General features: G+C 31.8%; 1 protein-coding gene across 1 annotated transcript; it reads right to left on the bottom strand.

The window, feature by feature from the left end:
* Positions 1-2,460: 2,460 nt before the first annotated feature.
* LOC134718173 (uncharacterized) lies at positions 2,461-13,501 on the bottom strand. Its single transcript, XM_063580663.1, has 2 exons — positions 12,805-13,501; positions 2,461-8,975 (listed from the first exon to the last, which is right to left on the bottom strand). Exons 1-2 carry the CDS (start codon positions 13,460-13,462, stop codon positions 3,619-3,621), a joined length of 6,015 nt encoding a protein of 2,004 aa, XP_063436733.1. The 5' UTR covers positions 13,463-13,501; the 3' UTR covers positions 2,461-3,618.
* Positions 13,502-14,128: the final 627 nt, after the last annotated feature.

The raw sequence follows: 14,128 nt of genomic DNA, 5'->3' as shown, positions 1-14,128 counted from the left end.
ATGTACGAATATAATTTCATAAATTTGAAACGTTTAAAATGATTGCATACCAATATAAAGAACCGTTCATCATTTTTGAAAAAGACTGAATGAAAATCGAATCATTTTTCTTCCCTTGATGATTGATTGATTGGGAAATGAACCAGAGTTATCTAATGGTAATCACAGAGAGGGACTAGCAAGCAATTTTTAATTGTAGCTTATTCAACGTTAAAACAATATTCCACTATAAACGAATGTTACTTTCTACAAATATAAGGACTTTGTTAGCTAAATCTACAAATTTTATTAGATATTATGATTTTTTATTGCAATAACTTAATATGCTATTAATAGTGTCTAAAAATACCAACAATCAACATTCAATCTATCTAGGTGTGGATCAGTTTGTAAATAAACTGATGCAGTTACTAAATTAAATTATATAAGTGTCTAAGAATGTAACTTTAACACACTAATACGTGTTATAAAATTAGTTGTTATATTTTATTTATTATTCACGCAATATTTCGCTAAACAATAAGCTTCATCGGGCGTGTGCATCTATCTAGATGAAATCGGATGCATGACAACAAATATCTTTGTAGCCTTTGCTACACAAAATTTGTAAAGTTTAACATCTCAATTTATTGATGGTCTATATAAAACATATTTTTGCCGTTTATTGTACATAACCATTTTCAAATCTAAACAAATAGTTGTTTTAGTTAAATAGAATAAAACTCATGATTTATTCCTTTGGTTTGGGGTAAAACTGTTTTTCATCCCTCTCATTAAGTGTATCAGGTTCAAGAGTACGTAGCTGATGCATCCAGAACCGTTCTCTCCGTTTTCTCCATTCGGAGTCCCAATCTTGGTTTACCTCAATTATTTGTTGTATATAAAACTCGTCTTAACATCAACCCAACAATGTTAGATCTGTAAATTTGCTTTCGAAAATTTTTTGTTCTTCCCTCGCTGGGATTCGAACCCATGCTACTGAGATATCGTGACACCCAATCGCCTGTACTGTAACCGTCCCGCTAGAATACACGACCACCTGGGCTTCATAAAAATGGCCGGGTGTTACCTTTCCACGTCAGTTTTAATCTAGCGTCGTACTACAGTACATGATATATAAGGCATGGAGATGTTAATTTTTACAGATCAGCTAAATTATCTATAGTAAAGGATCCTACAAATTAATGTAAGATACAGTCACAGAAAATAATTATATTTATAAGTACGTCTGAGCCAGTGACAACTCTACAACAGATTTATCCATCGGATCACCAGCAGTGATGGTAATACATGGCTTTGTACATTATATATACACAACTCGTCTAAACATCAACCCAACAATGTTAGATCCATAACTTTGCTTTCGCAAATTTTTATGTTCTTCCCTCATTGGGATTCGAAACCCATGCTACTGAGATATCGTGACACCAAACCGTCTGCACTGTAGTCGTCCCGCTAGACCACACGACCACCTGGGCTTCATGAAAATTAAGGGCCGGGTGTTACCTTTCCACGTCAGTTTTAATTTAGCGTTGTTTTTCATGATTTTTACGGTTTAAAATGGAATTTAGAATTAAACTTTAAGAAATGACTGTAATATTTTTTTTCTGTCTATTCGAAATAACATAAAAAATGTGGTGCACACTGTTAAGTAACCCGCAACGCGCGTTGTTCAGTATGCACCAAATTTTTTATGTTATTTCTTCATAGAAAGAAAAAATATTACAATCGTTCCTTAAATAAATTTGTCGTAATGTTGTTTTCTTGACACAACCATATTAACAATTTTAATAGTTAATACGATTATTGTTTAGGATTATAGTTAAGCATATTTTTATAACTCTACATGCGGCCAAAACACTCATCGTGTTAACATTCTACATGCGGCCAAAACACTCATCGTGTTAACATACCTGATATCTCTCCGTAGTGGTGTACTCTCGATAATTTCGTGGTGTCATATTACAATTAATATTTACGATTTAAAATGAACGTTGCACTACTGTTTCTTTTATCTAGATTGGAGCGATTTGAATACTCTGTAGAAGTTCTAAAATTATCACCACCATTTACAAGAACTTATTATATGTAGTTTTAGTTTTAATATGCTGTTCCTATGTTTTCTCATATGACTTCATATGTATGCAACATTAGTTATCGTTGTTTATATCCGAGTGATTCACTGGAGTAAGCATTATCTCTTATGCAAGTATAACCCACAAGTACATTAGATACGACTTTTTGATTTTTTTATGTGATTCTGGTGTAAGAATAATGCTTTTCCTATATGCTTTGTTTCTTGTTTGAACTAAAACGAGCTTTTCAAACAAACATTTATTTGTTATTAGTATTATTATATCAATACAACACGTATGTATACACTTTTTCTTGTACAATGTATAAATATCAGCATGTTTTTCGTTCATTTTTTTTTTACATAAATAAGGCCGTTAGTTTTCTCGTTTGAATTGTTTTACATTGTCTTATCGGGGCCTTTTATAGCTGACTATGCGATATGAGCTTTGCTCATTGTTGAAGGCCGTACGGTGACCTATAGTTGTTAATGTTTGTGTCATTTTGGTCTTTTGTGGATAGTTGTCTCATTGGCAATCATACCACATCTTCTTTTTTTTATGGCCATGAAAATAACTGTGACTTCAGATATCATTATGTCGGGAAAATAGTACAGATTTTGGAATATTGGGTAGTAGAGATCACATGCCAAGAGATCACATACAAGTAAGTAATATAAAAAAAGACATTTTCATGCCTAAAAAATGTTTGTAAACAGTCTTTGATGACAGTCAAAAAGTTAAAGTCCTATGAAACGAGTGACCGGTGAAAAATGATTTTAATCCAATTCTTGAACCAATGCATACACATATCATAAACTTAGTCTTCTGTGCACGTTTTTATCATTCCTTCCGCATAAATTTCGTATAATTGTCAAAAAATATTTCAATCGATCCAAGTTGTTGTGAAAATATGGAAGCTATTTAATGGTCATATTTTGAAGCCAAAGATAAACGATTGTTAGCCGTTTGTAAACAATCAACAAACAAGCACGGATATTCAGGTAAGCACGTGTATAACATGTACAATAAGAAAAAAATGATTTTGATGACGGAGCGATGTTTACGTTTGGCTTTCCATTCGCACTTGCGTATTATGGACACCGGAATTTTACGAGAAAGGTCACGCAGCATGCGGAAAACATATCGGAAAATTGTTTGCTGGAAGCAAGCAATTAAAAAAGTAAATTTCTTCTAAATTTGGACAAATTATAGAAATTTCTTGAGATAAAGTATATGTACATAAGTTTCATAATTAAAACTAGCAATTTAGTTGTAAAAAAACATATGCATATTTGTTTTTTAACTTGAAGTTTCATATGACTTTAAACTGAAAAATTACCGACTACACCTTTCTTTATAAATTGGTATTGAAAACTCTGTCCGAAAAACTTAATGTAAGAAACAAGCATATGGAACCTTAATATTCAAATAGGTTTATCATTGTATTGTTCCTTTCTGAAAATAACCTCATAAGATTGCATATCAGAAATATTAAAATTGACTGCATTGACATTTTCTGACTAAAACAAAACATCCTTGCTTTTTAATGTGTGGCTTCATCCACTCTCATTATCTTGGTTGCTCGTTCATAGATGACCTCATCACCAGTTTGGTTTATAGATCTTTTACGATTGTTGTCGAATATTTTTGATTTGTATAGGTGTTTACTAAGAAAGTTTTCAATTCGACGATCATTGTTTTCAATTGCAAACATCAATGACGTTTTCCCATTTTTAGCCGCTAAGAGAACATCAGCTCCGTTCATTGTCAATTCTTCAACTATTTCGAAAAACCCACTTTTGGAAGCATATAGCAAAGCAGTCATTCCATCAATATCACACAAGTTAATCTCTGCTCCTTTTTCTAAAAATAATCGGACTATATCAATATTGTCATGTTTACATGACCATATAAGAGGGGTTACTTTTCTTTTATCAGATAAATTAACGTCTGCTCCATTTTCTATCAATAATCGGATAATATAAGTGTTGTCTTTGTGACATGCAAATATTAGAGAGTTGTGTCCATCGTCATTACATACATTAACGTCTGCTCCTTTTTCTATCAATAATCGGACAATATCAGTGTTGTCTTTATTACATGCCAATATTAGAGGGGATTCTCCAAACATATTAGATACATTAACGTTTGCTCCTTTTCCTATCAATAATCGGACAACATCAATGTTGTCTTTGTGACATGCCAATATAAGAGGTGTATCTTCTTCTTTATCAGATACATTAACGTTTGCTCCTTTTTCTATCAATAATCGGACAATATCACTGTTGTTTTTGTAACATGACAATATAAGAGGGGTTTCTCTGTCTTCGTTGGATTCATTAACATCTGCTCCTTTTTCTATCAATAATCGGATCATATCGCTGTTGTCTCTTTTACATGACAATATTAGAGGGGTATCTCCATCTTTATCAGATACATTAACGTTTGCTCCTTTTTCTATCAATAATCGGATAATATCAGTGTTGTCTTTGTTACATGACCATATAAGAGGGGATTCTCCAAACATATTAGATACATTGACGTTTGCTCCTTTTTCTATTAATAATCGGATAATATCAGTGTTGTCTTTGGGACATGCCAATATAAGAGGTGTATCTTCTTCTTTATCAGATACATTAACGTTTGCTCCTTTTTCTATCAATAATCGGACAATATCACTGTTGTTATTGTAACATGACAATATAAGAGGGGTTTCTCTGTCTTCGTTTGATTCATTAACATCTGCTCCTTTTTCTATTAATAATCGGATCAATTCGCTGTTGTCTATTTTACATGACAATATTAGAGGGGTATCTCCATCTTCGTTGGATTCATTAACATCTGCTCCTTTTTCTATCAATAATCGGATCATATCGCTGTTGTCTCTTTTACATGACAATATTAGAGGGGTATCTCCATCCATATCAGATACATTAACGTTTGCTCCTTTTTCTATCAATAATCGGACAATATCAGTGTTGTTATTGTAACATGACCATATTAGAGGGGTATCTCCATCCTTATTAGATACATTGACGTTTGCTCCTTTTTCTATCAATAATCGGATAATATCAGTGTTGTCTTTGTTACATGACCATATAAGAGGGGTTTCTCCTTTTCTATTTGATACATTAACGTTTGCTCCTTTATCTATCAATAATCGGAAAATATCAGTGTTGTCTTTATGAAATGCCAATATTAGAGGGGATTCTCCATCTTCGTTGGATTCATTAACATCTGCTCCTTTTTCTATCAATAATCGGATCATATCGCTGTTGTCTCTTTTACATGACAATATTAGAGGGGTATCTCCATCCATATCAGATACATTAACGTTTGCTCCTTTTTCTATCAATAATCGGACAATATCAGTGTTGTTATTGTAACATGACCATATTAGAGGGGTATCTCCATCCTTATCAGATACATTGACGTTTGCTCCTTTTTCTATCAATAATCGGATAATATCAGTGTTGTCTTTGTTACATGACCATATAAGAGGGGTTTCTCCTTTTCTATTTGATACATTAACGTTTGCTCCTTTATCTATCAATAATCGGAAAATATCAGTGTTGTCTTTATGAAATGCCAATATTAGAGGGGATTCTCCATCTTCGTTGGATTCATTAACATCTGCTCCTTTTTCTATTAATAATCGGATAATATCAGTGTTGTCTTTGTGACATGCCAATATAAGAGGTGTATCTTCTTCTTTATCAGATACATTAACGTTTGCTCCTTTTTCTATCAATAATCGGACAATATCACTGTTGTTATTGTAACATGACAATATAAGAGGGGTTTCTCTGTCTTCGTTTGATTCATTAACATCTGCTCCTTTTTCTATTAATAATCGGATCAATTCGCTGTTGTCTTTGTTACATGACAATATTAGAGGGGTATCTCCATCCTTATCAGATACATTAACGTCTGCTCCTTTTTCTATCAAAAATCGGACAATATCAGTGTTTTCTTTGTAACATGACAATATTAGAGGGGTATCTCCATCCTTATCAGATACATTAACATCTGCTCCTTTTTCTATCAATAATTGGACAATATCACTGTTGTTATTGTAACATGACCATATAATAGGGTTTTCCACATCGGCATCCGGTACATTAACGTTTGCTCCTTTTTCTATCAATAATCGGATACTAGCAGTGTTGTCTTTGTTACATGACAATATAAGAGGTGTTTCTCCTTTTTTATTTGATACATTAACGTTTACTCCTTTTTCTATCAATAATCGGACAATATCAGTGTTGTCTTTATGACATGCCAATATTAGAGGGGATTCTCCAAACATATTAGATACATTAACGTTTGCTCCTTTTCCTATCAATAATCGGACAACATCAATGTTGTCTTTGTGACATGCCAATATAAGAGGTGTATCTTCTTCTTTATCAAATACATTAACGTCTGCTCCTTTTTCTATCAATAATTGGATAATATCCCTGTTGCCATTTTTACAAGCGGAAAGGAGAGGTGCATCTCCTTTGTCATCGAAAGAATTAACTTCTGTTACTATTTTAAGCAGTAATTGAACTATATCAATATTATTGTTCTGGCATGCATATATAAGAGGTGTTTTTCTCAAGTAATCTGAGGAATTCGGATTTGCTTTTTCTGATATAAGTACTTTGGTTATTTCGAAATGACCCAATTTACACGCCCAAGAGAGCGGAGTAATACCATCTGTATCTGATATATTGACGTTTGCCCCTTGACTTATTAACAATTTAACAAGAGTATCTTGTTTTTCTATGGTAGCAGCTATTAACGGAATCCATCCACATTTACTACCTTCAGATTCATCTCGACAATTTTTCAAAATGGTAATGACGTCTTGATTTCCACCATAGAATGCCCATTTAATCAAGATAGATATGTTTTCACGAATACCATAAACAATTGAACCGGATGCCAATAGTATCATCACAATCTGTTTGTAGCAATGTTTAGCTGCAGCTAATAAAGGTGTCATCCCATAAATATCAACCGTATTTACGTCTGCACCGCGATTTATAAGCAGTTCAACTATATTTTTCCACCCATTGTCACAAGCACATATTAATGGTGATTTTGCCTTATTGTCGATCTCGTATTTTGTAATCTTATTCAACAGAAGCTCTATGGTATTATGATGACCATTTTCAATTGCCAACATGAAAGGTGTTTGTCCATATTTATCTTTTTGATTAATTTTTATTCCACTTTCTATTAATAGTTTTATTACATCTGCATGACCCTTTCCGCATGCTCTCATAAATGGCGTCCATCCATAGTTATCAGCTTGTCTTACATTTGCTTTAGATTTAAGTAACAATTCTAATATACTTTTATGACCATGTTCACAGGCTGCCATTGAAGGAGTCCATCCATTTGTATCTCTGAAATCAATATTCGAACCCTTGTCTATTAGTACCCTGACAATATCTGTTAGCCCTAAACAGCAGGCTTTCATAAGTAAAAAAGAAAATGATTCTCCTTTAGTGTTCTTAATGAAATCTAATATATATCTCACAAAATCGGAAAAATTTCTTTTAAAAGATAAACTCAACGGTGACACCGGAAGTGATCCAGAGCAACTATCATCAATAAAATCAAACTGAACAACTGTTTTATCGATTTCAATAGTCATCATTTCCTCACATTTTTCTTTGGGTAATCTATTTAGAAAGTTAATAAGTTTATTCCTGTATGTTTCATAATTCATCTGCCTGCTGTAAAATAAACTAGCAAGCTTTCCACTAGACCACTGATGTACTATTCTTTTAAAGTACCTGTCCTCGTTGAAATCATCTATCAAGATAGTGAATTCTTCAATATTTTCATCCGTTGAAACTAACGATTTAAGCATTGTACGTTCGTTTAACATTTCACTGTCAGCAAAGCGTAAAAATGATTGCTGAAAGTTATTGCCAAAATAGTAACAAAGGAAGTCAAATGTTTTATCATGTATGGCAGAGAATGATAATACGTGTCCCGATAAATCATTATTTGATCTAATAAATAGAGGAACAAGAGATGTGAGTTGTTCTAGTATACGCTGGCGAAGAGTGATTCTTGGAATTCCACAATCTTCAATGAAATCTTCTCTCGTCTGTCGTTCTTGTTCACTTTCGTCTTTTGTAAAAAAAGATACATCTAAATAACCATTATATATAACAAGGAAAAACAATGCACAAAATTTCGTTTTGTCGAGAAGCTCATACAGCGCATTTATTTCTTCAGTGTATATATTAAACGGGTTTTTGAAAAACTTAACGACGTCAAAATTTTCATTTTCCTTGTATACTGATTTGTACAATGCAAACATTAAAGGCAGGAACTCGTATTTGTCTAAATCATTTTTGATATTATCCACCGCAGGTTCAGGTAAGTATTGACGGGCAATTTGTAGTTTTGCCTGAGGTGATAGATGAAAGTTATCGGAAGATAAATTGCAAAAGTTCTCAGTAAATAACTTCAATCTTTTAAACTGAGTCTCATTGAACACTTGAATGCGGCATGAAGCTATTACTTTAATATTAAATTTATTACATTTTAACACGCGTTGAATTGATTCATTTCTTTTTATCCATTTTTCAACTTCTGCTTGGATAACAGTATATTTTCCACATATATCATCGATTACAAATATTTGCGACTGATTTCTCTGAAAGTACTTTTCGATATCGGAAGGACTGTGTATAGGAATAATACGATAGCCTTCAGTGTCGCGTAAAAATAGTGCAATATGATGAATAGTTGCAGATTTTCCAATTCCTGATGTACCGATGACCGTACAGCAGTTCATCTCTTTCAAGGATTCCAAAACGAAATCAACGGCATCTGTTTTGATGAACAATTTATTTTGTTCCTCCCATTCTTCAATTACAATTTGATGACTTTCTACAAGTAAATGATGATGATAATATAACACATATAATACTACTTTCTAAACGTCAAAATCCACTTTTACAGAGACAATCTTTATTAGTTACATGATTAATATTGTTGTTTTCTTAACGTCAACAAAAATCAGGACGAGAATAATTTAAACAACAATAGGTTTTACAGTTAAAGGTTTTGCACAGTAGTATTTAGAGCCATGACAAATTGAAAACTTTGATTGTCTCTGTAAAAGAAATTGAATAAATTGGGCATTACATCACAAAAACAACATATTTGAAAGGTTCCTTTGACTGCCAGAAAGTGGAGAACACTTTTAACCATAGTATGGGATTAAGCGTCTTTATTTTGACCGGATGTAGCTGCGTTTTGGAACATACAACTGTCCTTAAGAGAAAACAACAAAACAAATATGTGTAAGATAACCAATTGATATAATACGTATATAAAATACAAGAAAATAACGAATAACACTTTGACTCTGTCTTCAGGTTGAGACTCATAAAACTGGTAAGAGAAGTAATAAAAATAGCCCCTTCTCTAATTTTCATGGAAAATTTGTATTGTGGTTGTTTTCGCGCTTGAAGACAACAAGTAAATAAAAACTAATACAATTATAGCCAGTAGAAAAAGGTTAATATTCAAAATCGGCAACCCAAAAATTATTTCTCTGAGGGCACAGCTTTGTGTCTTCGAATTAATTTCTAATATGTATTAAAAAAAAAGAATATGCGGTATGATTGCAAATGACACAACTCTCCACAAGAGACCAAAATGACACACAAATTAACAACTATAGGTCACCGTACAGCCTTCAACAATTAGCAAAGCTCATACCGCCTCGTCAGCTTTGAAAGGCCCCGAAATGACCATGTAAACCAATTCAAACGAGAAAACTAACGGCCTTATTTATGTAGACTGTTTTGCCTGTAAACTATTGACGGAGCTTTTAAGGGCTGTTTATGAAGAACATCTTCATCACTTGATTTCCAAGCTTTGTTTTCTCCTCATTCGAAAAGTTTCTATCCTGTCCTTGTCATTTTGTTTAATTCATATGTGACGTCATTTTGATGAAATATAACTCCTGTAAAAATCGAGAAGCTAGGGTTTTTCGTTCGTCCTATTTAGATTAATCCGAACTTAATTTTTCCTTTTTACATGCTTATTGATTACCCAATATAATTTTTGATCATAAATGTAAGGTATACTAATATCTATACACGTATATACTTTTATTGCGTTTACGTAATAAATGAGGGAAGTTGTCGAAGAACGATTTTGGTTCATTGCTTTAAGGTATTTTCCAATCAATCTTTTTAATATAACTAAGCACCATTGTTGTTTGACAACCAGATATGTAGCATGAATGGAGTCTTATTCTATATATGTCTTCTTGTCAAGATTTTTCTGACAGAAGGTTAGAAATCACCAAAAGCTATTGAATAGAAGGTATCAGTAAGAGATATATGATTTATCTTAACATGTGTTAATTTAAATGTTGACAAACGATCAATATACAAAAAAAAGCCGAGAGGTAATCAGTAACGTTACAGTTATAGCGTCTCCGGGTATGTGTCATGTCATCTTTTATTCAGTCTGAATGTTACAACAAAGAAAAAATAACATAGCCAGTAATTTTTCACGTGATCACCGTATGACTTTTATAATATTTAAAGATTAAAACCCAAAAAACTAAGGCTTGTTAAAAAAAAGAAGTTGAATTCATCCTTTCGATGGTTGTCAGAATACAATACGACGTGACATTGTAAATATAAAAAGGATGATATGATTGTGGTAAAAAAACCCAACAACCATCATATCAATAGTTATATGGGAAACGTTCAGTCCTTACAACAGTTTGCACTTTATGAATACAGCTGTTTCTCAAACCACGCCAATTTTGGGGAGATATACACTATTCATAAATTAATTCTATATACGTACTGGTTCCCAGATTTAATATCTTTGTTTTATCCCGTAGAGATATAACTTCAGAATATTACCAGTAAATATGCATATGCATTTTGGTCAAATTGAAATCTGTGGGAACCTTATTGTCAAGGTAGGGGTTGTTAAGAATTTTAGTGTAAGTTTAAACTCGTAGAATTTCGGGGCATGTAAACGTTGAAATAGTTATCAAAAGTACTAGGATTATAATTAAGGACGCCAGTCGCGCGTTTCGTCTACATAAGACTCTTCAGAGACGCTCATATCAAAATAGTTTTAAAGCCAAACAAGTACCATGTTGAAGAGCATTGAGGATCCAAAATTTCCAAAAGTTGTGCTAAATACGGCTAAGGTAATCTATTCCTAGGACAAGAAAATCCTTAGTTTTTCGAAAAATTAAAAGTTTTGTAAACAGGAAATTTATAAAAATGACCACATAATTGATATTCATATCAACACCGAACATATGCCGCACAAACCTATATTTTGACCTTTAAAAAAAATAGTAGTGCATATGAACTTTCCATTCTTGGATTGAATTCATAGTAAAATTGATACAGTCGTAGTCGAAAAAGGAGTTCCAATTGGAAATTACATTGTAGATATTTACAGAAAAGCAACCTATAGTAGCACTAAAAGAAAGAAGAAGATTTCGTATCAGTGCCAATGAGACAACCCCCATCCAAGTCACAATGTGCGAAGTAAGCAGGTTTAGGTCAAATATATGTACACCACATTTATCTTTATAAACATGTAGCTCTTTGCTTATAAATATGTTTATCATACATATATAATTTAATTTTGGATGTAACACGTCTTCTGATTGGTTGACGTTATTTTGTTATGAGCCCATAGACATAATTTAGTCATGTGACCGTGACGTCATCAACGTTTTTTCATGGTTTTCTACGGTTAAAATGGAATTTAGAATTAAATTATAAGAATTGACTGTAATATTTTTTCTGTCTATTCGAAATAACATAAAAAATGTGGTGCATACTGTTAAATAACCCGCTACGCGCGTTATTCAGTGTGCACCAAATTTTTTATGTTATTTCTTCATAGACATAAAAAATATTACAGTCATTCCTTAAATAACTTTAAAATTTCAAGCTACAGTTCTCAAGCATGAATATAACATTTTTTTTTATTGTAAATAATCTTTTTATATAGTTTTAATTTGGGAGCTGAGTTTGAATGAATAGTGTTTCCTGATAAAATTTGACAAAGAAATGTTTTTGCGTTAAATCAATTTATCTGCATTAATGTAAATCAATATATATGAAAACAAAAAGAAATACGCTTATTTTTCTCGCCATTGTGTTATTGTTCTATGAAAATCATTGCATTCTTGTCTTTCGTTTTTTTTAATGTTATGTGTCTAATTGCCTATATGCATTTTACATGTTTAAGTGTTTCTCTGATACATATGACGTGCCTCTGTACTTATACATCATGTCATTTAATCATTGTTCTAGTATTTTATGTCTTTTATTTTTGCTAAATAAATGTGATTTGTCTTGGTGCCTTTTTTGTGCTTCTTTGTTACATATTTGTTTTTTGTTATATAGTTAATTGAATTATAAAACAATGTTGATTCTTTTTATATATTTTTATCTTTTATGTCAGTTTGTTTTTCTTCACACATCGTTGTCAATATCATAGAATAAGAATGATGTTTTTCAGCTTTTGATTTTGACATTTGATTAGGGACTTGAATATTGAGGTCAGTATTTTTGTGGTTTTACTCTTTAGAAGATTTAGTTTTCGAAACAACACATCAAATCAGTCATACTGAGCTTTGTACACTTACAATAACATGTATTTATCAAATCTCACGTTTTTAAAAGAGGAAAAGATTAATTATTGTATGCGTTCTTACCTTTATACAAAAGTGAGTCAAGATCCTTTCGCATAATTTCCACAGCTTTAGACAGATTAATTTCCCGTTCTCTTAGTATTGTTAGACTTTCCAAATATGTCTTTTCAGTAATCTCATCCATGCTACAGTTCTCCAAATCCTGAAATTTGTGTAAAAACTCTCCTTTTGGCTTACCAAGATAAGCCTCCAATCGAACAGCGATGGCTTTGAAAGTTGTAAAATAATCAGTAAGATCAAAATCCGATAATTGTGCATTCCCTCTATGAAGAATTTCATTTCTTGTCCTTCTGATTCGTTCAATATCATCACCAGGTAATATTTCATTGGCTGCCGGAGGAGTGTGAAAATCCCATCCATTACTCGGAGGTGGAACTAAGTTTAAATTTCTGACAAGTTTATAAATCAATGGAATATCAAAGTTCACGTAACCATTTGTACGTACATTGTTGATCATTGACCATTCATCTGCTCGCAAATTACGGTTTAGATACCGATTGCTTGTCACGTCACTATATAGTCTATATTGTGGTTCTTTTATCGATATAATATCCTGTAAGATATCTGGAAAAACTTGTTGTGCAGCATGACCAATTCTTGCGTAGTTTGTCATCAATGATCCACTGCTGCATACGGAAGGGATTGTTCCTAGTCCGGACATTATTTCGTATAAAATTCGTCTTTGCAAATTCCGTCACATAATCACTGTAAAAACAAAACATATGCCTCATTAAATTAGTAATGTTATCATAATAACAAGTTAATAACAATAATAATATTTAATATAAAATTGTTCCTATAATTATTGTTTTTATTATTATTTATTTTATTATTATTATTATTATTATTATTATTATTATTATTATTATTATTATTATTATTATTATTATATCAATGGAAAACGGATCATTTGATAATATCGATAACGGAAAAGATTCCGGAAAAGTTATGTATAAAAAAAGGAATTTTTTTTTTAACAAAGATCTGTATGTGTATTCACAATATTTATTTTATATAATTGTGAAATCAATTATTCTATAGATACTAATATTATGAATAAGTTATATATAACCAAATAGTGCTTCTCTAAACTATTAGGTAAACTAACATTAGGGATACTAAGTTACAAGCTGTAAACTTAGTAAATTGTTCAACAAATATGCCATAAAGATAGTATTACGTAAAAAAAAGAAGAAAAAAAAAATTATCTTGATATTATAATAATTTGATAATTATTATTTTTATTAGTAGTGGTAGAATTTTTTTCATTATCATTTGTATTTTTGTTGTTTTCTGTAATGCAATAGTTGTTATTACGAGTTTTGAA

The sequence above is a fragment of the Mytilus trossulus genome, chromosome 5, assembly GCF_036588685.1.
Source record: "Mytilus trossulus isolate FHL-02 chromosome 5, PNRI_Mtr1.1.1.hap1, whole genome shotgun sequence".
In the NCBI taxonomy this organism is placed as follows: Eukaryota; Metazoa; Mollusca; class Bivalvia; order Mytilida; family Mytilidae; genus Mytilus; species Mytilus trossulus.
The sequence above is the reverse complement of the archived record's forward strand: the minus strand, read 5'-3'. Positions and strand labels throughout refer to the sequence as shown.